A 27,982-nucleotide genomic window follows, 5' to 3' on the forward strand; every position below is an offset into this window, starting at 1 on the left:
ATTCCTTGTGGTGAGTGTCTCTTTCAGATTGTCCCCATATAAAGACATCTTGCTGATTCCCCCCCAGGCTGCGCACACAGACACGTTATTGTGTACCAAACATCCTGGGATTTTGGCAGAACCGGCAATTCACGTCACCCCCCGGGACACACAGAGAGAGCAAACTGCAGGCTTTATTATAAAAATGACAAAATTACACTGCCAATTACCACATCGTTAACCCATCGCTTGCTGTGGAACCACAGAGTTTTAGTCCCAAAAGCTGCACGAACAGGGAGAGACGGAGTCATGCGCTGACTTGAGACCCGCTCTGTTAGAGACCCTCAGAGCATCACTCCCTGCACCCCTGTAGCTCTCTGCAGAGCATCCTTCCGTTAATCCCAGCAACACCTGTGACCTGCAGAAGCTCCACCCATAAACTCTCGTTCATCCCTTGACCAATTTACTTGTTTTAATGTTAACTCTTCCTCTGCCTGAGACTTATACATGTCCCTCGGCACAGGTCTGCACTACCCGTAATTCAGACAGAGGTCCGTTAACCCTTGGATCTCAGTATCTTTGTGTCCACTCTCATGCAGTCTCACTGCATTGTCTTTAGAGTTCATCCTTGATTTTCCTGGCCACTCTTCTTCTCTGTTGTCGACCGGAGGGTTTCCCAGGCTCCTTCTCACCTGCGGCTGTCTCTGTTCCAGTCCTGGCGGTCTCGCTGTCTGCTGTCTCTTGTTGCCCGACGTTTCCGCTTATCAGGATTTTGGACTGAGTTCTTTCCTGCCAGAGAAAAACATGTACACGAGAATTAGAGCAGAAGTCCCAGAGTGATGAGTCAGTAGACCTGTCCTGTACGCGCGGGGCTGGGGCAGAGAGGGATGTACCATCGCCGGTTTGTACAACGAGAAAGACGGCACGCGCATATGCAGGCTTGTGCGATCCTTACAGGGAGGGGGGAACGCGGCATTCTAACGTTGGCCGAGTACAGCAAAGACGTGTTTCCGCGAAGGCAGCTCATGCAGACCCGCGGAAACACGCCTATATGTGTTAGGGGCCTAACTGCTACTGGGCAGGTATATATACTAGCGGATGATGATGACTTGTACACCGGGCGCATGTGCTGCCAACGTGGAGACGCGTCTGGAGATGGGCATGGCTCTGTATATGGGCAGGAATTGGGCTATTTTTCCCGTGTTCCCATTTACCAACTCTGCGTCAGCCTCTGAATGCGCATCACAAAACGTCTTGGATATGCCCTGGGGCACCTAGATGGTGCCCAACACACTTCACAGTACACAGTACACGCCTACTCTCTGCCAATTAGAAGTGCGCCTAGCTTCATCAAGAGACGCACAATAGTCTAAGCGTCACATGAAGGCCCAACCTCCTACGATTTTACATCCACTCCCTTCTTTAAAATAAATGTTTCCATTTTTCTCCTAACGGATCCCGGCTTAGCTTCATTTATTACTTAAATTAATAATAAGAGCGAAGGGATATCACGACTGTTTGTATTACAAAGTATTATGTGGCACTTTGTGAGTGTTTGATTTTTTTATTACTTTGGTGATAATGCCCATAGGAACGTGCTATATGTGTAATAAGACCACCAGCTGGAAGCTGAGCTCAGGGCACGGGACGCCTTTAAAAAGCCACCCTCACCCCCCTTTATCTTGGTGATCCCAGTGCCTGCACATCTCTGCAGGTCACACAATGAAAGTAAAAGTGGAGGAGTTGCCCATAGCAACCAATCAGATTCTAGCTATCATTTATGCAGTACACTCTACAAAATGACAGCTAGAATCTGATTGGTTGCTAGGGGCAACACGTCCACGTTTCCTTTTTAGAAAGTTTGATAAATCTACCCCTGAAACTCTGTTGTTCTGGCGCCTGCACGAATTTTAGAGCAGATGGCTCAGGCGTAAAGTGTCGGGAGCAAATTCCTGCATAACGCTGGTCTGTACGAGCCCTTGGTGTTCAGATCAATCACCTCTCTTACCAGAACAATCATATAAGACCAGGCACATATACAGCATCCTATAATCTGACCCATCGGTAGTTAATGAGCGTAGTGTTGTGTAGAGTGCAGCCTTGTCGCCTACACATAGTGGTATGTGCTAATTCCAGGTGCATGGGAATTTACCACATGTTTTGCTTTTTACTTCTAGCTTCCTTCTCTTCTCTCTCCCTCCCTCTCCCCCCCCTCTCTCTCTCTCTCCCCCTTCCTCTCTCTCTCTCTCTCTCTCTCTCCCTTCCTCTCTCTCCTTTCCTCTCTCTCCCTTCCTCTCTCTCCCTTCCTCTCTCTCTCCCTCTCTCTCTCCCTTCCTCTCTCTCCCTCTCTCTCCCTTCCTCTCTCCCTCTCTCTCCCTTCCTCTCTCCCCCTTCCTCTCTCTCCCTTCCTCTCTCTCCCTTCCTCTCTCTCCCTTCCTCTCTCTCCCTTCCCCTCTCTCTCCCTTCCTCTCTCTCCCCCTTCCTCTCTCGCTCTCCCTTCCTCTCTCTCCCTGTCTCTCCCTTCCTCTCTCTCTCCCTGTCTCTCTCTCTCTCTCTCTTTAGCTCCCTTGGAATATGACACAAAGCCGCTTATAACTGTACCCACTGCAGATTTCCCAGTAGACCTCTGTTGTCTTCCTGGGAATCTACATTGCAATACCTCTATCTGGTGATCTAAAAACATGGCTGAAAATCACAGAAAGAAGCCTGAAGGGAAAAGCAATGGATTTGGCAAAAGACGTAGAACAGCAGCATGTACAATCCAATAATAAAGTAATCTGAAGGCGGAAATAGCATTAAAAAATGTGGGGCAACTACAAATACAATAGATGTTATAAAAAAAACAAAACACAAAACTATACACATAAAATAAATACATAGTACACTGCCATGGGGGACATTCCTGCAGCCGACTCTGGCGCACAGGAAAAATATGTTGTAGCCAATGGAAACCGGATTCCAGTAGTTCAATTATAAACAACAGACGGCTCTAGGAGGGCATGCGCCCCTCCCCCTCTTGACCCTTCACCGGCGGCCCCCAGCTCCTTCCTCCATTATTGTCAGTTATAGTTTGTAGCACTTGTTTATCTTACATTAATATGTCTGCTGATATATTATTACAGATAGGTATTCCCTTCTTTAATTAAACGTATTGTTTTATCTTATTACGAAGATTTATGGTAATGTGCGGCCCTTTAAAAGGTTAGAGGGGTGGCCCATGCGGACGTCTGATGTTTATCAGAGTGGTCATCTGTCTAGTACACATTAGACTTTCTCATGTGGATGAGCCCAGTTGTTGGAGTCACAGATGTAACGCTCAAAACTGACAAACACCAAATCATGTAAAATGTATTTTGGAACATCAGCTGTGAAATGATAAAGAAAGTACCCGAAAAAACTCTAAACTCTTGAAGTTGGCTGATAGTTGTAACGGTAAGAGAATGATACATTTTAGTAAGTCGGATGTTATTTGTTTCAAAAATGTTGTTGCTAATGAATATTTTGCTTGTCCATAACGTCCTTTGTTACTATACCTCACCTGGTGGGGTAAAACAAGTGACTGATGATCTAGGTAGACTAGAGGAACGGTCAAGAGAGTGGTAACTACAGCTTAATGGCAAAAAATGCAAAATCATGTACTTGGGTCTCAAAATCCAAAGGCTAAATACAGTATTAATGACACTATAATGGAAACTACTGGAGAGGAAAGGGATCTAGGAGTCACTATTTCAGATGACTTACAGGCAGGTCAGTAATGTAACAAAGCAATGAGGAAGGCAAGTCAGATATTTGGTTGTATTGAGAGAAGAATCAGGTGCAGAAAGAAATAAGTAATAATACCACTGTATAGGTCATTTGTACGGCCTCACCTAGAATACTGTGTTCAGTTCTGGTGGCCATATTACAAAAGGATATCAATACATTAGAGACTGTACAAAGAAGGGCAACTACAATGGTGCATGGCCTACAGCACAAAACTGACCCTGAAAGACTAAAAGATCTTATTATGTATAGTTTGGAGCAGAGAAGGGAAAGGGGGGACATGATAGAGACTTTCATATATATCAAGGGTTATAACAAGGTACAGGAGGGAAACATTCTCCAAAGGAAGAGAAGTATTAGAACACGAGGACATGTACTGACACTGGGGGGAAGAGAAGTATTAGAACACGAGGACATGTACTGACACTGGGGGAAGAGAAGTATTAGAACACGAGGACATGTACTGACACTGGAGGGGAGAGAAGTATTAGAACACGAGGACATGCACTGACACTGGGGGGAAGAGAAGTATTAGAACACGAGGACATGTACTGACACTGGGGGGAAGAGAAGTATTAGAACACGAGGACATGCACTGACACTGGGGGAAGAGAAGTATTAGAACACGAGGACATGTACTGGCACTGGGGGGAAGAGAAGTATTAGAACACGAGGACATGTACTGGCACTGGGGGGAAGAGAAGTATTAGAACACGAGGACATGTACTGACACTGGGGGGAAGAGAAGTATTAGAACACAAGGACATGTACTGACACTGGGGGAAGAGAAGTATTAGAACACGAGGACATGTACTGACACTGGGGGGAAGAGAAGTATTAGAACACGAGGACATGTACTGACACTGGAGGGAAGAGAAGTATTAGAACACGAGGACATGCACTGACACTGGGGGGAAGAGAAGTATTAGAACACGAGGACATGTACTGACACTGAGGGGAAGAGAAGTATTAGAACACGAGGACATGCACTGACACTGGGGGGAAGAGAAGTATTAGAACACGAGGACATGTACTGACACTGGGGGGAAGAGAAGTATTAGAACACGAGGACATGTACTGACACTGGGGGAAGAGAAGTATTAGAACACGAGGACATGTACTGGCACTGGGGGGAAGAGAAGTATTAGAACACGAGGACATGTACTGGCACTGGGGGGAAGAGAAGTATTAGAACACGAGGACATGTACTGACACTGGGGGGAAGAGAAGTATTAGAACACAAGGACATGTACTGACACTGGAGGGAAGAGAAGTATTAGAACACGAGGACATGCACTGACACTGGGGGGAAGAGAAGTATTAGAACACGAGGACATGTACTGACACTGAGGGGAAGAGAAGTATTAGAACACGAGGACATGCACTGACACTGGGGGGAAGAGAAGTATTAGAACACGAGGACATGTACTGACACTGGGGGGAAGAGAAGTATTAGAACACGAGGACATGTACTGACACTGGGGGAAGAGAAGTATTAGAACACGAGGACATGTACTGGCACTGGGGGGAAGAGAAGTATTAGAACACGAGGACATGTACTGGCACTGGGGGGAAGAGAAGTATTAGAACACGAGGACATGTACTGACACTGGGGGGAAGAGAAGTATTAGAACACAAGGACATGTACTGACACTGGGGGAAGAGAAGTATTAGAACACGAGGACATGCACTGACACTGAGGGGAAGAGAAGTATTAGAACACGAGGACATGCACTGACACTGGGGGGAAGAGAAGTATTAGAACACGAGGACATGTACTGACACTGGGGGGAAGAGAAGTATTAGAACACGAGGACATGTACTGACACTGGGGGAAGAGAAGTATTAGAACACGAGGACATGTACTGACACTGGAGGGGAGAGAAGTATTAGAACACGAGGACATGTACTGACACTGGGGGGAAGAGAAGTATTAGAACACGAGGACATGTACTGACACTGGGGGGAAGAGAAGTACTAGAACACGAGGACATGTACTGACACTGGGGGGAAGAGAAGTATTAGAACACGAGGACATGTACTGACACTGGAGGGAAGAGAAGTATTAGAACACGAGGACATGTACTGACACTGGGGGGAAGAGAAGTATTAGAACACGAGGACATGTACTGACACTGGGGGGGAAGAGAAGTATTAGAACATGAGGACATGTACTGACACTGGAGGGAAGAGAAGTATTAGAACACGAGGACATGTACTCACACTGGAGGGAAAAGAAGTATTAGAACACAAGGACATGTACTGACACTGGGGGGAAGAGAAGTATTAGAACACGAGGACATGTACTGACACTGGGGGGAAGAGAAGTATTAGAACACGAGGACATGTACTGACACTGGGGGGGAAGAGAAGAATTAGAACACGAGGACATGTACTGACACTGGGGGGAAGAGAAGTATTAGCACACGAGGACATGTACTAACACTGGTGGGAAGAGAAGTATTAGAACACGAGGACATGTACTGACACTGGGGGGAAGAGAAGTATTAGAACACGAGGACATGTACTAACACTGGTGGGAAGAGAAGTATTAGAACACGAGGACATGTACTGACACTGGGGGGAAGAGAAGTATTAGAACACGAGGACATGTACTGACACTGGGGGGAAGAGAAGTATTAGAACACGAGGACATGTACTGACACTGGGGGGAAGAGAAGTATTAGAACATGAGGACATGTACTGACACTGGAGGGAAGAGAAGTATTAGAACACGAGGACATGTACTGACACTGGGGGAAGAGAAGTATTAGAACACGAGGACATGTACTGACACTGGAGGGGAGAGAAGTATTAGAACACGAGGACATGTACTGACACTGGGGGGAAGAGAAGTATTAGAACACGAGGACATGTACTGACACTGGGGGGAAGAGAAGTATTAGAACACGAGGACATGTACTGACACTGGAGGGAAGAGAAGTATTAGAACACGAGGACATGCACTGACACTGGGGGGAGTAGGTTCAGAGGAAATGTGAGGAAAAACTACTTCACAGAAAGAGTAGTGGGTAAGTGGAATAGCCTCCCATCAGAGGTGGTAGAGGGTAATACAGTAGAGCAGTTTAAACATGCTTGGGATAGACATAAGGATATCCTTATAAAGAATAAAGGATCAATTATGGTTTGAAAATTGGGCAGACTAGATGGGCCAAGTGGTTCTTATCTGCCGTCAAATTCTATGTTTCTATGTTAACATTTATGACACAGATGGTTCCCTATATAAAAAATATTATGATTAAAATACTCATTCTTAATTGCTAGTGGCCTTATGATTAATATGGATCTAAACTTCAACAAATAAAATTTGATTTGTTGAAGAAAGAGAGAAAACTACTTTATTGCTTTTCCTTTTATGTCAGCGTTGTTAATGACAACGTTATTCAGTGGTTGATTATTACAGGCGGCCATGTTGGGAGCAGATTGGATGGATCCGGTCGCTCTGATTGGAAGATCGCGGTGAGAAGACCAGATATTCTGCTAGTCCCCACCTGATAAACAGAAGTTAGCCTACATGCTGTTTCATGGGTATTAAACACAAAGTCAGCGGGTAAAACTGTCATGTTAATCACTCGCGTGACATTACCCTGAAGATTTACTTATAAGCTCAGCTGTCAAACTATCATCACACGGAAGCAGAGATGGTGAAAAATGAAAAAAGTTCAGAGTCTGCCTGAGGGACACAGAGGATTAATGTTGGTTATATGGTCCCTTGAGAACCATTAAACACTATATAAATCTACTCAAGATCAGTGAAGGTCAACATTGAAAGAAAAAAGATTTCTGGAGATACCGAATCACTGAACGCTGCTCCAGTCATCTTCAGTTAAATCCTGGCTGGGCAGCACGGTGGCTCAGTGGTTAGCACTTCTGCCTTACAGCGCTGGGGTCATGAGTTCAATTTCCGACCATGGCCTTATCTGTGTGGAGTTTGTATGTTCTCCCCGTGTTTGCGTGGGTTTCCTCCGGGTGCTCCGGTTTCCTCCCATGCTCCAAAAACATACTGGTAGGTTAATTGGCTGCTATTAAAACTGACCCTAGTCTCTCTCTCTCTCTGTCTGTCTGTGTATTAGGGAATTTAGACTAAGCTCCAATGGGGCAGTGAATGAGTTCTCTGTACAGCGCTGTGGAATTAGTGGCGCTATATAAATGGTGATGATGATGATGATGATGATGGCTGGCTCATCCCCTCCGTTCCCATGTCAGGATGATGATTATTGTGATCTATCCTTGCCCTGGTTTCCTCTGAGCAGCTGATTATCACACCATGCCGTGCTTGGCCATTCTCAGCCATGTATAGTGTACGTGTTCATCTGTACATTTAATCACGTGTGTACAATCCTCTGCTGTTCTATACTGTATCACTCTGGATACCCCCAGACCCCCTCCTCGGTATATACTCCGTCTAAACTGACTGCCACAGACACGCAGCAACTGAGAGCGAGACAGCGCTGTCTGCGTTTTATGGCCCGTGACTCTGTCGCCAGACTTATCTTCCTGCAACCATAGGTCAGTCCTTTCTCTCCCATACGCCCACCTCTTCGTCGTTGTAGCTCTTCATGGTCCAAGCCCCAAGAAGATCCCACCTTTAAAACTTAAATGACACTGGAAATCTGACAGACTCCACTCTCTGTACCAGAGTGGTTCAATGCAATAGATTTTTATATGGACATGAAAGACTAGGGGGTATATTTACTAAACTGAGGGTTTGAAAAAGTGGAGATGTTGCCTATAGCAACCAATCAGATTCTAGCTGTCATTTATTTAGTACATTCTACAAAATGACAGATAGAATCTGACTGGTTGCTATAGGCAACATCTCCACTTTTTCAAACCCGCAGTTTAGTAAATATACCCCCAGATCTCTTCAACTGACGTTTAAAGAAAGTGATGCCAACCGCTCTCACCTGGAATTCACTTAATCTCATAGCGTTCATTTTTATTAGCGTTTAATTCCCTTCTTGCACCAGGTACCTGCCGATGAATCTGGATTCGTTTGCAGCCCTCCCCACATTGGATGACGGCGGCCTTCCTGGGACAACTCCCCATCCAAATGACTCACCCCCTGTCCTCAGCTCCCCCTATAGCCTATCTCTCCTGTATTAAAAGATATTATTTGTTTGTTATGTTATTTATTCCGTTGTTAAACTACAGATCTGCACATATAAGATTTTGTGGATTTTACCTGCGTAATTGATGTGTGACAAACAATAAATAAAGAATACAAAAAAAAATGAAAGCAAATGGATATAATTCAGAACTAATTGAGCCCAGTTCAATTGTCAATAATGGTCAAATAGTAAATTATTAATATACGAGATAAAAGTAAAAATGGTGAAGTCCCGAGTGAGTAGAGAGCTGTAAAAAGTGTAACAGAGCAATGAGGAAGGCAAGTCAGATAGTGGTTGTATAAGGAGAGGAATCAATAGTAGAAAGAAGTAATAATACCACTGTATAGGTCATTGGTACGGCCTCATCTAGAATACTGCAGAAATCTCCAGAAGGATATAAATACATTACAGACTGTACAAAGAAGGGCAACTACAATGGTGCATGGTCTACAGCACAAAACTTACCCGGAAAGACTAAAAGATCTTAATATGTATAGTTTGGAGCAGAGAAGGAAACGGGGGGACATGATAGAAACTTTCCAACATATCAAGGGTTATAACAAGGTGCAGGAGGGAAACATTCTACAAAGGAAGAGAAGTATTAGAACACGAGGACATGCACTGACACTGGAGGGAAGAGAAGTATTAGAACAGGAGGACATGTACTGACACTGGGGGGAAGAGAAGTATTAGAACACGAGGACATGTACTGACACTGGGGAGAAGAGAAGTATTAGAACACGAGGACATGTACTGACACTGGGGGGAAGAGAAGTATTAGAACACGAGGACATGTACTGACACTGGGGAGAAGAGAAGTATTAGAACACGAGGACATGTACTGACACTGGGGGGGGAAGAGAAGTATTAGAACACGAGGACATGTACTGACACTGGGGGGAAGAGAAGTATTAGAACACGAGGACATGTACTGACACTGGGGGGAAGAGAAGTATTAGAACAGGAGGACATGTACTGACACTGGGGGGAAGAGAAGTATTAGAACACGAGGACATGTACTGACACTGGGGGGAAGAGAAGTATTAGAACACGAGGACATGTACTGACACTGGGGAGAAGAGAAGTATTAGAACAGGAGGACATGTACTGACACTGGAGGGAAGAGAAGTATTAGAACAGGAGGACATGTACTGACACTGGGGGGAAGAGAAGTATTAGAACACGAGGACATGTACTGACACTGGGGGGAAGAGAAGTATTAGAACACGAGGACATGTACTGACACTGGGGGGAAGAGAAGTATTAGAACACGAGGACATGTACTGACACTGGGGGGAAGAGAAGTATTAGAACATGAGGACATGTACTGACACTGGGGGGAAGAGAAGTATTAGAACACGAGGACATGTACTGACACTGGGGGGAAGAGAAGTATTAGAACACGAGGACATGTACTGACACTGGGGGGAAGAGAAGTACTAGAACACGAGGACATGTACTGACACTGGGGGGAAGAGAAGTATTAGAACACGAGGACATGTACTGACACTGGGGGGAAGAGAAGTATTAGTACACGAGGACATGTACTGACACTGGGGGGGAAGAGAAGTATTAGTACACGAGGACATGTACTGACACTGGGGGGAAGAAAAGTATTAGTACACGAGGACATGTACTGACACTGAGGGGAAGAGAAGTATTAGAACACGAGGACATGTACTGACACTGGGGGGAAGAGAAGTATTAGAACAGGAGGACATGTACTGACACTGGGAGGAAGAGAAGTATTAGAACATGAGGACATGTACTGACACTGGGAGGAAGAGAAGTATTAGAACATGAGGACATGTACTGACACTGGGAGGAAGAGAAGTATTAGAACATGAGGACATGTACTGACACTGGGGGGAAGAGAAGTTTTAGAACACGAGGACATGTACTGACACTGGGGGGAAGAGAAGTATTAGAACACGAGGACATGTACTGACACTGGGGGGAAGAGAAGTATTAGAACAGGAGGACATGTACTGACACTGGGAGGAAGAGAAGTATTAGAACATGAGGACATGTACTGACACTGGGGGGAAGAGAAGTATTAGAACACGAGGACATGTACTGACACTGGGGAGAAGAGAAGTATTAGTACACAAAGACATGTACTGACACTGGGGGGGAAGAGAATTATTAGAACATGAGGACATGTACTGACACTGGGGGGAAGAGAAGTATTAGTACACGAGGACATGTACTGACACTGGGGGGAAGAGAAGTATTAGAACACGAGGACATGTACTGACACTGGGGGGAAGAGAAGTATTAGAACACGAGGACATGCACTGACACTGGGGGGAAGAGAAGTATAAGAACACGAGGACATGTACTGACACTGGGAGGAAGAGAAGTATTAGTACACGAGGACATGTACTGACACTGGGGGGAAGAAAAGTATTAGTACACGAGGACATGTACTGACACTGGGGGGAAGAGAAGTATTAGAACACGAGGACATGTACTGACACTGGGGGGAAGAGAAGTATTAGTACACGAGGACATGTACTGACACTGGGGGGGAAGAGAAGTATTAGAACACGAGGACATGTACTGACACTGGGGGGAAGAGAAGTATTAGAACACGAGGACATGCACTGACACTGGGGGGAAGAGATGTATTGGAACACGAGGACATGTACTGACACTGGGGGGAAGGAGGTTCAGAGGGAATCTGAGGAAAACTACTGCACAGAAAGGGTAGTGGATAAGTGGAATAGCTCCCATCAGAGGTGGTAGAGGATAATACAGTAGAGCAATTTAAACATGCTTGGGATAGACATAAGGATATCCTTACAAAGAACTAAGGATCAAATAGGGTTTGAGGTTACTATAGGTTAAAAATTGGGCAGACTAGATGGGCCAAGCGGTTCCTATCTGCCGTCAAATTCTATGTTTCTAAGTGAGCAGTTACAACTCTGTCTCTGCTCATTGCCTAATTTGTATAAGTCAATGAACACAGAGATGAAAAGTGCACCCACTAAATGTTACACCCCTAGATTAGACAACATCTACCCCACGCAGCAAACCGATTGGATCCAATTAGATTAATTCCATCCAATTGAATCTGTAACAACTTGGACCAAATTGCATAGATCTGAATGGACTGCAATGGAAATTAGGCCCAGCAGCTAAGGTTCAGAGACAACCTCACAATATACTAATAAGAGTGTCGGCCATCCTGACTTTCCATCCTACCAGATGGATTCAATCTCATAGGATTTTGATAAATTTAGGAACTGCACTGTGCAATTTTGTCAAAAGCAATTAAGTAGTCTCAACGTTTCTGGCCAGTGTAAGATAGGCGTCCAGTAGGGATCAACCCACAAGGATTAACCAGACTCCACTACTGCACCAATCCTGAAGAAGATTGGCATTTAAGCCTATTTGGTTGAATATATTGAATCAAAGTAAAATTACTATTGTTTAGTGATGATTTAAAGCTAAACTACACACTGATAATAATTTTTTTTAATAAAGGGCCATATTCAAACCTTTAAACGTGCAGACCCTCAGCGCAAGTGCCGTTTTGTGCCCATATTTTAGCGCATTGCTTAACCGAACAGCGACAGCGAGCTATAGCGCGAGTTTGCAGGACCTTTTCATAACTGAACTTTACAGACACTCTGACTGCAATTGACGTTCTGCAGAGTAAGAAAAAAATGCTCTGCAAAATGTCATCCTTATCACAGAGATCTCCGGCTCCAATAAGCTGCTAAAAAATGTCTGTGCATGTCAGTAGTATGTATTTTATATCATTTGCATGTTTGTTTTTCCACGACAGACAGAAAATCTCAGCAATCAAGGAAAAGACGTGTAACCCAGAGGTCAAATGACAGCTGGGAGTGTGACACGGGGAGGACAAGTCGCACAAGAACACACAATGTAGTAATACGAGTGTTACCTGCTCGGCGTGTTCCGCTGATCCGGTGAGCCACACGGCTATGGCACATCTTCTACCCTGGGTCACAGCCCGCACGCCGTGGGCATTCTCGCCTCCTGAGGTGAACATGACAAGGCGGCCACAGCGAGGACGGACCTCCGCCTGCCCATGTAGGGGAAAAACGATAACAGTGGTGAATTAAAGGGCAGAATGCAATGGTTTATGACTATAATAACTATAGTAAAAAGGAACTTATGCAAAGTAATGTTAAATAATAATGAAACATTTTTAATTGCAACCCCATGCCCTTGAACGCTCATTTCTGCAGGTATATAAGGAAAAGACCCGACAACTGTTTCTACATGGTAACCGTGAGTCATAGTGAGCGCTGACATAGCCAACAGTGTCATTCCCACCTGTCTAAAGCAGTGAGGAGCGGTGACACTGCTGGGCTCTGTAGAACGAGCACTGGGAAGTGTACGGTTGTCCAGCAGTGTCACGGCCCCTCCTCTGCTTAAGGAACTGGAAGACAGGTTGGTACTTCACGCTCAGTGGAAACTCATACGTGGCTGAGCAGCTGATAAGAAACCCCCAGTTACCACGGGGGGAAGGGGAGGATGTGACTCCAGCACAGCTTCTTGGGATAAGCCCTGCAAAAAAGGAGGGAGCGGGAGCAGAAATGACTTAATGGACGTTTAAATAAAAGTCTTCTGTGAGACCACACCCCTCTCTGATAGACCACACCTATTTCAGGTATTTGGACATCGGGGCTGTCCCACAAAAATTGGCACTAAGGGGATGTATGGAACATTGATTTGAAAGACATTCCTTAGTGTAATCTGCCTTTTAGAAAAAAAATAATTCAAACATTTTTATTGGTTGTATTCTAGATGTTTTTTTGTGTCTGTAATAAACAGACAGTTTGAGTAATGGATATAGTTAAGTCTATATAACTTCATTTAGGTATGTGCTAAGTTCAGCTTTAGTATATAGAAGCTTTGGCAGATAAATCAGATCACCTACAGCATCACCTACAGGCTATCAGGAGGTATTACATCTCACATTACTACCTTATATCAGCATAAGACAATACATACAATAGTTAAAAACATATTAAGATATTCAAATTACATTTAAGTGAACTATAGACATATATGGGCCTGATTCATTAAGGAAAGTAAGGCAAAAATATGAGTAACTTTTTTCCTGGACAAAACCATGTTACAATAATACAAGGGCTGCAAATTATTTTATTATTTTACACTTAAGATAAATACTGTCTGTTTTATCATGTAGCGCACAAATATTCGATAGCTTAATTTTACACTGAAATGTAAAGTTGATCTAGGACAGTGTTGGCTAACCTGTGAAACTCCAGGTGTTGTGAAACTACAAGTCCCAGCATACCATTCCAGCAATAAGCTGCTATATATTGGCAAAGCATGCTGGGACTTGTAGTTTCACAACACCTGGAGTGTCACAGGTTAGCCAACACTGATCTAGGACATGCTCTACCCCAACTATACCCAAACTACAAGGGAGTTTGCTTGTTTGGGAAGAATGCGGAGAGTCTCTCACTCACCGTAACGGTCAGACCATCCAGTTCTGTGAAGAAGAGGTCTCCCCCTTCAAAGTCATCGTTCAGGTACAGGAACCCACTATATAAATGGGATAAGTCACAGATATATTAAAGATATGTCATAGAAAGTCGCAGATATAGGACATAAGGATCGTACGGTTGCAGAATATGTTGGCGCTACATTAATAAATGTTAATAAAGAAGGATAAGTCACAGAACGTAGCAGATATATTTAGGATAAATAATAGAAAGTTACAAATATAAAAAGGATAAATCACAGATAAATCAAAAAGTTCCCACAACAGAGGCTGTAATCAACATTCACCACCTCCTCATTCAAGACTATAATTCAGTAGAACTACCCCCTCTAGTGGTGGATTATAATAGGGGGATAGGGGTCTGTGATCCCCAGGCTTACAGGATGCAGGCCCATGCTATAGGACACCAGACTTTGCATTGATGTCCTTCCTGATGGCTGTACCCGCAACATCTGGGACCAGCCCCCTGAAATTGGCTCAGTTCTTGGTCTGACATCCTAAGAGTTGGTGCACTGCCAGTAAGGGCAGGGGGTTGATCTGCTCCTCACCCCTGGTACTGGCTCACCATATTCCTCTCCTTCCTTTTCTCACTTTCCCCTCTGCTCCCCCAGCTCCCCTCTGGGTCAGCACTCTCTTCCATCCATTATCACTTGTGGGGCTGATGCCAGCTCCCACATGTGCAGAGATCCTAAAGGATTCAAGCTCTGTAGATCAGGTAAGTGTGATGATGTATTAATGTAATGTAGTGGGAGGTATTAATGTAATGTAGTTGGAGGTATTTAATGTAATGTAGTGGGGGAGAGTTTAGTGTAATGTGGTGACTGTGGGGCTATATATTTAACATGGGTTCTCTATTTATTAAATGTGCGGTTGATGGGGGCTATTACATTGTCTAAAAACTAAACATGGACTCTGAGTATTAAATATGGAGGCTAATAATGACAGGGCTAGTTTAGTCTGCCTACTGTCCTGATTGGGCGGGACAGTCCCTATCTAACTCAACCATTCCTTCACCCGTGACTATAACGCACCTCCCCATTCCTTCACTAGACTGTAATACACAATAACTGTTCCCTCAGCGGAGACTGTAATCCACCTCCCGTTCCCTCTCCTTAGGCTGCCTCTAGGACCGATCTCCGCCTCTTTCACCTGTAGTCTCTGTGCATGTACGCAGGGGGCTCCCGCCAACACTGCTTCTCCTCAGGTTCCAGGATACAATTATCTGCATGAACAGGGTGACTGAGATCGGTCCGTCCCTCCTGTTCTCCTGGTATACACCGTGTCAGGTAGAGAGGAGGAGAGAAATATATGATGAGAAGATAAGAGAGTATAACAGCCACCAATGAACTGAATTTCTAAATTAATAACAAAACAGGAAACAGTTTCCACATCCAAGGTCTCACTGGTCTGTGTCCTAGACAGGAAATCCGGACAGACAGACATGGGATAGACAGACACACAGATAGCTAGATATATCTAAGATAGAAATCAGATTAATAGATAGCCACTAATTGTTCACCAAATAACTAATACTACAATAACCACGGATATCATAGGCTTAGGAGAAGCCCGTGGTACCCGTCACTCCCCTCACACAGCCAACACATGTTAATCAACATACAAAGGAGCTGCTGTTACCATCAATGGCCGACCGACACACTAGCTGCGCGTACGAGAAATGCAGAGTCTCCGTTTCAAAATAAGACTGCGTCAGAACTCTGGCGCGCTCGGTGGCGTGGTAATAAAGGTGCGCGTGATTGAGGTCCACGGTTCCTGAGGAGGCCATCTGCACACAGACATAACAATACAATTACAAGCAATAGGACGATTAGTAAGACATATATGTGAGAGTACGTACAGAGAACTTGTGTCTCTCCAGACCAGCAGAGGGCGTTACCTGCAGAGCTTGCAGTACACTCAGACCTTGGATTCGTTCTCGTGGGGTGTGAGGTGATCTTCTTCCCCTGAACCTGTCCCCCGTTGCTTCAGCTTCCTGCGTGCACAGAAAGGATAAATACATGGCAGCATGAGCCACTACACAAGCTCTGTCCATGCTTTGCTCTCGGTCCATTCCACTGACCACCATCTCACTCCTTGGAATGAGGGACAATGGAATTTATCTTTCTACTCCAACAACTTGCTGCTCTTCCCCTCACCTGCACGAGCCTGAGCAGAGAATCGCACTCATCCTCACTGAGGACTCCATCCAGAGTAGTCCTTGTTGTCCCATTCATTTGTCTCGGGGTCAGTGTGATTGTCACCTCCTCATAAGGAAGCTCCTCTGCAGGACAGAAAATAAATCACATCACATGACCATACCGCCAAAGCTCTACACTTATACTCTGAGGTGCAAAAGACCCCACATCACATGACCACATCGCCAAAGCTCTACACTTATACTCTGAGGTGCAAGAGACCCCACATCACATGACCATACCGCCAAAGCTCTGCACTTATACTCTGAGGTGCAAAAGACCCCACATCACATGACCATACCGCCAAAGCTCTATACTTATACTCTGAGGTGCAAGAGACCCCACATCACATGACCATACCGCCAAAGCTCTACACTTATACTCTGAGGTGCAAGAGACCCCACATCACATGACCACACCGCCAAATTTTACACTTATATTCTGAGGTGCAAGAGACCCCACATCACATGACCACACCGCCAAAGCTCTGCACTTATACTCTGAGGTGCAAGAGACCCCACATCAGATGACCACACCGCCAAAGCTCTACACTTATACTCTAAGGTGCAAGAGACCCCACATCACATGACCACACCGCCAAAGCTCTGCACTTATACTCTAAGGTGCAAGAGACCCCACATCAGATGACCACACCGCCAAAGCTCTACACTTATACTCTAAGGTGCAAGAGACCCCACATCACATGACCACACCGACAAAGCTCTACACTTATACTCTGAGGTGCAAGAGACCCCACATCACATGACCACACCGCCAAAGCTCTACACTTATATTCTGAGGTGCAAGAGACCCTACATCATATGACCACACCACCAAAGCTCTACACTTAGACTCTGAGGTGCAAGAGACCCCACATCACATGACTACATGCCAAAGCTCTGCACTTATACTCTAAGGTGCAAGAGACCCCACATCAGATGACCACACCGCCAAAGCTCTACACTTATACTCTAAGGTGCAAGAGACCCCACATCACATGACCACACCGACAAAGCTCTACACTTATACTCTGAGGTGCAAGAGACCCCACATCACATGACCACACCGCCAAAGCTCTACACTTATATTCTGAGGTGCAAGAGACCCTACATCATATGACCACACCACCAAAGCTCTACACTTAGACTCTGAGGTGCAAGAGACCCCACATCACATGACTACATGCCAAAGCTCTACACTTATACTCTGAGGCTCAGGAGAACCATAATCACATGATCCCACACCGCCAAAGCTCTCCACTTATACTCTGAGGCTCAGGAGAACCATAATCACATGATCCCACACCGCCAAAGCTCTGCACCTATACTCTGAGGCTCAGGAGAACCCTGATCAGATGATCCCACACCGCCAAAGCTCTCCACCTATACTCTGAGGCTCAGGAGAACCCTGATCACATGATCCCACACCGCCAAAGCTCTCCACTTATACTCTGAGGCTCAGGAGAACCCTGATCACATGATCCCACACCGCCAAAGCTCTCCACTTATACTCTGAGGCGCAGGAGAACCCTGATCACATGATCACACACCGCCAAAGCTCTCCACTTATACTCTGAGGCTCAGGAGAACCCTGATCACATGATCCCACACCGCCAAAGCTCTCCACTTATACTCTGAGGCGCAGGAGAACCCTGATCACATGATCACGCACCGCCAAAGCTCTCCACTTATACTCTGAGGCGCAGGAGAACCCTGATCACATGATCACGCACCGCCAAAGCTCTCCACCTATACTCTGAGGCTCAGGAGAACCCTGATCACATGATCACGCACCGCCAAAGCTCTCCACCTATACTCTGAGGCTCAGGAGAACCCTGATCACATGATCACGCACCGCCAAAGCTCTCCACCTATACTCTGAGGCTCAGGAGAACCCTGATCAGATGATCCCACACCGCCAAAGCTCTCCACCTATACTCTGAGGCTCAGGAGAACCCTGATCACATGATCACACACAGCCAAAGCTCTCCACTTATACTCTGAGGCGCAGGAGAACCCTGATCACATGATCACGCACCGCCAAAGCTCTCCACCTATACTCTGAGGCTCAGGAGAACCATAATCACATGATCCCACACCGCCAAAGCTCTCCACCTATACTCTGAGGCTCAGGAGAACCATAATCACATGATCCCACACCGCCAAAGCTCTCCACTTATACTCTGAGGCGCAGGAGAACCCTGATCACATGATCACGCACCGCCAAAGCTCTGCACCTATACTCTGAGGCTCAGGAGAACCATAATCACATGATCCCACACCGCCAAAGCTCTCCACTTATACTCTGAGGCTCAGGAGAACCATAATCACATGATCCCACACCGCCAAAGCTCTCCACTTATACTCTGAGGCTCAGGAGAACCCTGATCACATGATCACACACCGCCAAAGCTCTCCACTTATACTCTGAGGCGCAGGAGAACCCTGATCACATGATCCCACACCGCCAAAGCTCTCCACTTATACTCTGAGGCTCAGGAGAACCCTGATCACATGATCACACACCGCCAAAGCGCTCCACTTATACTCTGAGGCTCAGGAGAACCCTGATCACATGATCACAGCTCTGGAGTAATACTCTGAGGCTCACTCATACTCACTCCCAGTCTCCTTTGCAGCTGCTCTCTCTGTCCTACATGAGAAAGGAAAGCCTTGTTATTATAACAGAAGGGTCTAATACATGGAACAGTAAACATGGCTCCTGATCCACAACAGCAACTGACCTGACTCTTTCTCTAAGACTCTCTGGAATAACTTCCTCTGGTGTCCAGAGATCCTGAAACACAAAAGCGCATAGACAGGCCTACACATGAATAATATGTTACATACTATATTGAGTGACATTCACTATAACACTAATACAGGGAATCCCAAGGTGTCTGCCATAAGACAGATGATTCACTGTGTGAGTAGTGTAGACATGAGGGTCTGTATAGCGGCCCAGATGTGGCCCTTTTCTGCACACAATGGAACAGGTTGCTACTACTGCAGAATAAGCATCATACGTGTGATTTCAGGGGTTTTTGAACCAGCAATAAAATTATAATTGTCTTTTATCTACAGGGCAAACATTGGCTATTTCTAAGCCGAGTCTATCCCCGTTCTAGCCTGGAAGGGTGGACCAGCATCATCATCATGCATAGGCAAACTGAGGGGGGGGGGGTTTCCTAGGGCCTGGAAACCCCCCTCCAAGCCTGGGGCACTGTATAATTGAGGTGGCTGGACCCTGCCCCCTCTTCACACGGCTCTGCTTGAAAAGGGAGAGCTGCACCTAACAGTAGTGCACACAGCATTACCCATGTATATTATAGGGATAGGAAGAGTTGGAGAGCAGCCAAGCACTGTCTAATATTATAGCCACGCCCCCATGCATGCTGGTCACGCCCACTGGTGGCGTGGTGTGGAAACCCCCCTCTACAAATCCTGCGTTTGGCCCTGGCATGGGTGGAGGGGATGGGATGTCATCATATGTTCTCTATAAGACACACAAGCTTCAACGTAAATAAAGACTGACCGGATCTTGGAACGAGATGTCCAGATGTTCCATGGCGTAGTACAAAAGTTTCTTCTCTGACAGCACCTGGCGCACGTATGAGTCTATGTTCTATAATACAGACACACGTCATGGGGACACATTGATGAGTTGTACATACATGACCAGACACGGCTGCATACAGAACCATTCAAAGACACGTTATAACGGACTGAAAACATCTATCATAATCTAGGCATATTACATACTCACATGTTAAGCTGATTTCCACCTTCAGACAACATTAATTTATTGGTACGTACTTATAACCTGCAACATTTACTAAATGTCTTATCTTCCTAGACCCTCTCTGTGTTTTTTACCAAGGTATTTATATATATTAAGCACATTTGTTTTTGCCAGTTGCCCTATCTAGGTGATTTATAGTGGCTATAAAAAGTATTCACACCCTTTGACATTTTTACAATTTTATTTTCTTACTTCATAAAATCAAAACTGATTTTTTGAGGAATTCTTACAACAGAAAATACTCTTGTGTCATATAAAAACAACCCACCAATAGTTCTATTAATTACATACAAATATTTGCCAATTTTCCCAAGATATCCCTAAATAAGTGCGATCAGGTGTCTTCATAGATCACACAGATAACTGACTGGAGCCCACCTGTGTACAATTAAAGTGATTACATTTATTTTAAAAAAAATACACCTGTGTGTCAGAGGTACCACCGTCCGAAAGTTCAATTGCAAAGAAGAGCTTCATCATGAGGATCAAAGAAGATTCAAAGCATATCAGAAGAAAGGCACCAACCAGGGATAGGATATAATAACATTTTCAAAGACTTTTAAACTACAGGAGCACTGATAAGCCTCATAAAGGAATGGAAGGCACGAGGCAAAATATAGCATCTGCGTGAAAAGGACACTTGAGAGCATTTATAAATTATTAAAGTTGTCCGAAGCTGGAAACTTCTTTAAGCTTTAAAAATCAATGCACCACCCAAAGCTTGCATTTTACGCATTTGAAAGTTTGTCTTTTCTTTTATAGGGTATAAGGGTAAGCTATCTCTGTTCACAGCAAGAAAATCGCACAGCTCTCAAACCGTGATCAAAAAATGTTCTTGGCCCACAAAGGCACTCCATAATTCCTTTTTGCAACATGTGGTATAAAAGTTATATTAATATATCCCCACTAATACTATTACTCCTTGTAGATTGCAAGTCTACGTTATTTTTTCTTCCAGCACCAAAAACCTGGACTGTTTTGGAAAAGCCGCAACACTCCCCAAAAATATTTCTCCTCTAGCTCTATCCCAGGAACCCCTCTTCTCCCCCATTCACACAATTTATAATTCCTAGTCAGTCATCTTCACTGTCCACCTTATAGTTTAACACGTACGTAGCAGAACACTGTTTAAGAAAGGGTTAGACAAATTTTTAGCGGAAAGGTGTATCCAGGGATACGACCGTTAATTTAAAATAAAGGATAGTACTGGATATAGGGTAAAAATTGGATTGCAATATTGAGTCTGGGGGGATTTTCAAAATTGAAACAGATGGGCGGTTGCTTACTCTGGATTAATTTCAAATATAAGTGCAGGATCGCAGGAGATCCAAAATAGGTTGAACTTGATGGACTGGTGTCTTTTTTTCAACCTCATCAACTATGTTACTATGTTACTATGTTACTTCTCCTAATTCGTCCTCAGTACAAATCAAAAAAGGAAATTGCACGCTTATTGTAAAACTATATTTGGTCATAATACAATATATATATATTGCTAGGAAATAAATATGTTCGAAACAATCACTTTTTAAAAATATACCGAACAGTTACCTCTCGCGGTTTCCTGCTTCCTCCACCTTCCAGTCGCTTTTCGTAACCCTGAAGGCTCTCTAGGATGGTCTCATTGTGAGGATGGAAGAGAAGTAACGATCGAGTGGTCGCTGCAGCAGACGCCCAGTCCTCAACTAGAGAAACACCCAAAGAGTTACCAGCTGAAGCATATATATTCCCTTACAGGACACAGAGCAGGTCTCCGCCCATAATAATTGACAACCTAATTTATTATGAGATGATCTACATGAAATATAAAGTGCAAGAACAAAAAGTATTTTGGATAGTTATGAATGACAAATATTTGCTGCCTTTCAATGTCTTTTGCAATGAATAAGTGAGGGCTTGTCGAATATAAGTGGTTGTAAATACCCCAACTAGTTTCTTTTCAATCTCTATTAATAAAGGTCGTCTGTAGCTTTCTGAAGACTAGCAGCATTCATATGTGCTTTATTTCAACCATAAGGCAGCAGTAAAATTACTTGCTTTATTTCAACCATAAGGCAGCAGTAAAATGACACTAACAAGTTCCCCTGCAGTGCTTTGCCTTTTGAGATTCCCATAGGAAACCTTCCAGTTACTGGAAAGAGCTCTAGCGCTGCTAGCTATAAAGAGCCGGGCTCGGGACTGAAGGTCTTCCCTGGGTCGCTGTAGCAGACCCCACCAGACCACTAGGTGAGCGTTACGTTTTATACATTTTGTTTTGTATTACACCTGAGGAGGTGGGACCCATCCACAGTTATTATCAGCTAGGAACTGGTAAGTTACAAAAAAAATGAGCGGTGTTCCCCTTTGACACTCGGGCAATACCAATACCAGGATTCGCGTGTTTGACTTACGTTGGGTATATCCATCCTGCAGCAACCGCAGATGTGACACGATGATATCCTGTTCCGAACGTTTCTGTCCCGGCATCACAGTTACTTCGAGGACACAACGCTGCTTACACTGCAAGACCTGCGTGTAATATTCTGTGATGGGAAAAGAGCAGTGAGAGGGAGACTGTGGGTAGTCAGAGACAAGTGAGAACTGGTAGAGTACCGACGAAGGGGAGAGATCAGATGTGGGGAAGAAGGGACACTTGGGAAAAGTGGAAGAGATTCGGCCGTTTGGCACTAGGGCAAAGCGACTGGTCTTTTCCGGCATCACTGGAGCTGATGGCTGCAGTCTGAGAATACCGGTCACGTAGGCTTATAGCGGCTATCTGCGGTCGCCTTTATGCAACATTTATCAACATGCCCAATAATTATCCAATTAGATTGTTGTCCAGCATGGAGGTCATTTTGGAACTCAGGCATTTGCCTGATATCGGATACATGTGTGGTTATATATTTTAGATATAGTGGTCCTATACACTGTCCTTTAAACCTAAAATCCACGTTGCATTATTTTATAATTGCTGCTTACAAGACACAATGGACATGGACCATGAACAAAACCTGAGATATAGAACATTTGAGAACCCAGTAAATACCTGCAATCACCTCAGACATGTCTCGGTGCGTCTGATTCTCTCGCTCCCGCGTTCCCTCACAGAGGGTGCGGCACTCCTGCAGCGTAGATAGGTAGGAGGCCAGTGACTCCTCCAGCTTTGAGACTGCCGTGGAAGGTCTACCCTCAGACAGAAGAGACACCGCCTGGATAAAGAGCGCCTGGGACGAGAGAACACAGCAGTCACAATTAGTGTAACTGGGATAAGGGGGAGACGGCAGAAAGACCACATCTAGAGACTACCTGTAATGACCAGCCACAGGGGTGATCTGCCGCAGCAAGCACCCGAAGTGGAGAGACCATGCGTGGCCTAACCAGTCATTGGTGGCAGCTCCTGTATTTTTGGGAATTTCTTTATTTGCTCCCTTACCTTGTATGAGGGCTCCTCTAAATCTCGGAAGCTCTGCTCTTGGACGCCTTTCATACGGCGATAGCGTTGCACATCCTCTTGAATCTGTTCATGACGTGGGTTCCTCATGTAGAAAGTGAATGCAGAGGCGGCAGCTTCATCTAACTCCTCCAGCTGGGAAAAGAGTGTGTCAGCCACAGTTACATCCAACGTCATCCACATCCAGACTGAGCCTCTTTTCAGCAACAGCTATGCTGTACCTGAGCTCACACAGCTACTTTTTGTCTTACACCAGCATCAGTTACATTCTGCTCGAGACTCCCGCCAGCAACAGCTACATCCTACCTGAGACTCCCAACAGCAACAGCTACATCCTACCTGAGACTCCACCAACAACAGTAACATCCTGCCCGAGACTCCCACCAGCAACAGCTACATTCTGCCCGAGACTCCCACCAGCATCAGTAACATCCTGCCCGAGACTCCCACCAGCAACAGCTACATTCTGCCCGAGACTCCCACCAGCATCAGTTACATTCTGCCCGAGACTCCCACCAGCAACAGCTACATTCTGCCTGAGACTCCACCAGCAACAGCTACATCCTACCTCAGACTCCACCAGATTCAGCTACATCCTACATGAGACTCCACCAGCAACAGCTACATCCTGCCCGAGATTCCCACCAGCAACGTCAACATCCTGCCCAAGACTTCCACCAGCAACAGCTACATCCTGCCCGAGACTCCCACCAGCAACAGCTACATCCTGCCCGAGACTCCCACCAGCAACGTCAACATCCTGCCCAAGACTTCCACCAGCGACAGCTATATCTTGCCCGAGACTCCCACCAGCAACAGCAACCACCTGCCAGAGACTCCCACCAGCAACAGTACATCCTGCCCGAGACTCCACCAGCAACAGCTACATCCTGCCTGAGACTCCTACAAGCATCAGTTACATCCTGCCCGAGACTCCCACAAGCATCAGTTACATCCTGCCCGAGACTCCCACCAGCAACAGCTACATCCTGCCCGAGACTCCCACCAGCGACAGCTACATCCTGCCCAAGACTCCCACCAGCAAAAGCTACATCCTGTCCGAGACTCCCACCAGCAACAGCTACATTCTGCCCGAGACTCCCACCAGCAACAGCTACATCCTGCCTGAGACTCCACCAGCAACAGCTACATCCTGCCCGAGACTCCCACCAGCAACGTCAACATCCTGCCCAAGACTTCCACCAGCAACAGCTATATCTTGCTCGAGACTCCCACCAGCACCAGCTATATCCTGCCTGAGACTCCCACCAGCAACAGGTACATCCGTCCAGATAATCCCACCAGCATCAGTTACATCCTGCCCGAGACTCCCACAAGCATCAGTTACATCCTGCCCGAGACTCCCACCAGCATCAGTTACATCCTGCCTGAGACTCCCACAAGCATCAGTTACATCCTGCCCGAGACTCCCACCAGCATCAGTTACATCCTGCCTGAGACTCCCACCAGCAACAGCTACATCTTGCTCAAGACTCCCATCAGCATCACTTACATCCTGCCTGAGACTCCCACAAGCATCAGTTACATCCTGCCTGAGACTCCCACCAGCAACAGCTACATCTTGCTCAAGACTCCCATCAGCATCAGTTACATCCTGCCTGAGACTCCCACAAGCATCAGTTACATCCTGCCTGAGACTGCACCAGCATCAGTTACATCCTGCCTGAGACTCCCACAAGCATCAGTTACATCCTGCCCGAGACTCCCACCAGCATCAGTTACATCCTGCCTGAGGCTCCCACCAGCATCAGCTACATCCTGCCCGAGACTCCCACCAGCAACAGCTACATCCTACCCGAGACTCCCACCAGCAACAGCTACATCCTTCCCGATAATCCCACCAGCATCAGCTACATTCTGCCCGATAATCCCACCAGCATCAGCTACATCCTGCCCGAGACTCCCACCAGCAACAGCTACATCTTGCCCGAGATACCCACCAGTATCAGTTACATCTTGCCCAAGACTCCCACCAGCGACAGCAACACTATATGCACAAAAGTATTTGGCCACATCTGTTAATTATTGAATTGAGGTGTTTCAAATCAGAGCCGTTGCCAGAGGTGTATAAAATCAAGCACCTAGCCATTTGCAAACATTTGTGATACAAAATAGGCTGTTCTAAAGAGCTCAGTGATTTTAAGCGTGGTACTGTGATAGGATGCCTTTGCAATATCCCTGCTGGATATTCCACAGTAAGTGATATTATTAGAAAGTGGAAGCAACTCAGTCACAAAGTAGAAGACTACGTAAAATCACAGAGCGGGGTTAATGACTTTAAGGCGCATGGTGCGTAAGAATTTCGAACTTCCAATGGCATTAATGTAACCACAAAAACTGTGCAGCGGGAGCTTAATGGAATGGGTTTCCATGACCAAGCAGCTGCATGCAAACCTTATATCACCAAGACCAATGCCAAGCGTCGGATGGAGTGGTGTAAAGCACACCGACACTGGACTGTGGAGCAGTGGAAAAGTGTTCTGTGGCATGATGGATCCCGCTTCTCTGTTTGGCAGTCAGATGGGTCAGTCTGGGTTTGGCAGATGCCAGGAGAACGTTCCCTGCCTGACTGCATTATGCCAACTGTGAAGTTTGGTGGAGGAGGGATAATGGTATGGGGCTGTATTTCAGGGTTTGGGCTAGGCCCCTTATCTCCAGTGAAGGGCAATTTTAATGTTTCAGTATACCAAGTCATTTTGGACAATGCTATGCTTCCAACTTTGTGGCAACAGTTTGGGGAAGGCCCTTTTCTATTCCAACATGACTGTGCCCCAGTGCACAAAGCAAGGGCTGCAAACACATGGTTTGATGAGTGTGGAAGAACTTGACTGGCCCGCACAGAGCCCTGACCTCAACCCCATCGAACACCTCTGGGATGACCTGGAACGGAGATTGTGAGCCAGGCCTTCTCCTCCAACATCAGTACCTGACCTCATAAATGCTCTACAGAATGAATGGGCACAAATTCCCACAGAAACACTCCAACATCTTGTGGAAAGCCTTCCAAGAAGAGTGGGACCACCTCCATATTAAAGTATATGTATTTGAATACAATCTCATTACAGTCCCTATTGGTGTAATGGTCAAGCGTCGAATACTTTTGTCCATATAGTGTTGTACCTGAGCCTTCTGTTAGTGACACATACCTGCTGTCTGACCTCCTATGCAGGATGTATTACATTAATAATGAAATAGGTCACGTGCTTCATTTTTTTTATGCTGTCAGAATATGGCATCTTTTCAAAAACAAAAACAAGTGATCAAACAGAGGGAGGTGGAGGGTGACCAGTCACCATTGGCCATCTCATCGCGCTAGACGCCTGCCTTCAATTCTACACATCCAGGAATGCACATTAACACCTGGGGGGGTTTCTGACAGTCACTCTACACAGATGTTGCACACTACCCATCCCCCTTGCACATTATACACACATCCACGTGTGCAAGACTCTACTTGACAGCAATGCATTCTGGTCTATAGGCTCCCAGTACACCCCCCCTTGCCAAAAAGTTTTACAGTCTGTTCCCTAGTACTTGCCCCAACTAGTGGTAAAGTATAAGGAATCCCTGCAGACTATTGCATCTCTGCCCCCCCCTCTTGTCAGCTCTCTGCAGAGCATTGCACCATGCCCCCCCCCCTTGTCAGCTCTCTGCAGAGCATTGCACCATGCCCCCCCCTTGTCAGCTCCCTGCAGAGCGTTGCACCCTGCTCCTCTCACCTTGTAGTGGGCGACCTGCAGGTAGTTATAGGGCGCCCCCTTCTGGAAGGTCTTCTCCGTTTCGTGCGTCAGTCGGTACAGGGAGGGTTGTCCCAGCCGCAGCCCCTCGCAGCTGACCAGGCAGTCCGCCCGTTCTATCACCGCCTCCTCCAGCCGGGGCCCCCGGAGCCCACACTCCTCCCTGCATCTCAGCCGGATCCCCTGGACCTCACGGAGGCTACGCAGGGCCCCCAACAGCTTATCCCGGGCCCCCGACCACTCACCCCGGGAGAAAGACCTGACCCCGTCCCACAGCAGCTCGTCCGCGGGCGGCAGAGAGAGACCCTGAGCCAGAGCTATGGACAGGAACAAGAGGGGGACACACATGGTGGGGGGCTGCCAGGAAGAGTCTGAGCACCAGGACTCAGTACAGAGAGGGGGGGGGGGGAGTAAGA

At 46.0% G+C, this 27,982-nt stretch overlaps 1 protein-coding gene across 1 annotated transcript; it reads right to left on the reverse strand.

Annotated features, from left to right (window-relative positions):
• Positions 1-155: 155 nt before the first annotated feature.
• P3H3 (prolyl 3-hydroxylase 3) lies at positions 156-27,975 on the reverse strand. Its single transcript, XM_075215824.1, has 15 exons — positions 27,549-27,975; positions 23,791-23,943; positions 23,404-23,581; positions 22,769-22,900; positions 21,930-22,063; positions 20,112-20,201; positions 19,321-19,373; positions 19,198-19,229; positions 16,539-16,663; positions 16,280-16,375; positions 16,021-16,168; positions 15,532-15,649; positions 14,348-14,423; positions 12,787-12,927; positions 156-768 (listed from the first exon to the last, which is right to left on the reverse strand). Exons 1-15 carry the CDS (start codon positions 27,912-27,914, stop codon positions 595-597), a joined length of 2,016 nt encoding a protein of 671 aa, XP_075071925.1. The 5' UTR covers positions 27,915-27,975; the 3' UTR covers positions 156-594.
• Between the last annotated feature and the right edge of the window lie 7 nt (positions 27,976-27,982).

The sequence above is a fragment of the Mixophyes fleayi genome, chromosome 6 (genome assembly GCF_038048845.1).
Source record: "Mixophyes fleayi isolate aMixFle1 chromosome 6, aMixFle1.hap1, whole genome shotgun sequence".
Lineage (NCBI taxonomy): Eukaryota > Metazoa > Chordata > Amphibia > Anura > Limnodynastidae > Mixophyes > Mixophyes fleayi.

Bases quoted from the DNA above. Each gene is read 5' to 3' on its own strand.
- P3H3 (XM_075215824.1), bottom strand. From the start codon at position 27,914: ATGTGTGTCCCCCTCTTGTTCCTGTCCATAGCTCTGGCTCAGGGTCTC. The intron at 22,901-23,403 runs GTATTTACTGGG...TTCCCATCACAG, and splicing joins CATGTCTGAGGTGATTGCAG to AATATTACACGCAGGTCTTG. The intron at 14,424-15,531 runs GTGAAAGAGGCG...CCATTTATATAG, and splicing joins TACATGCACAGAGACTACAG to TGGGTTCCTGTACCTGAACG.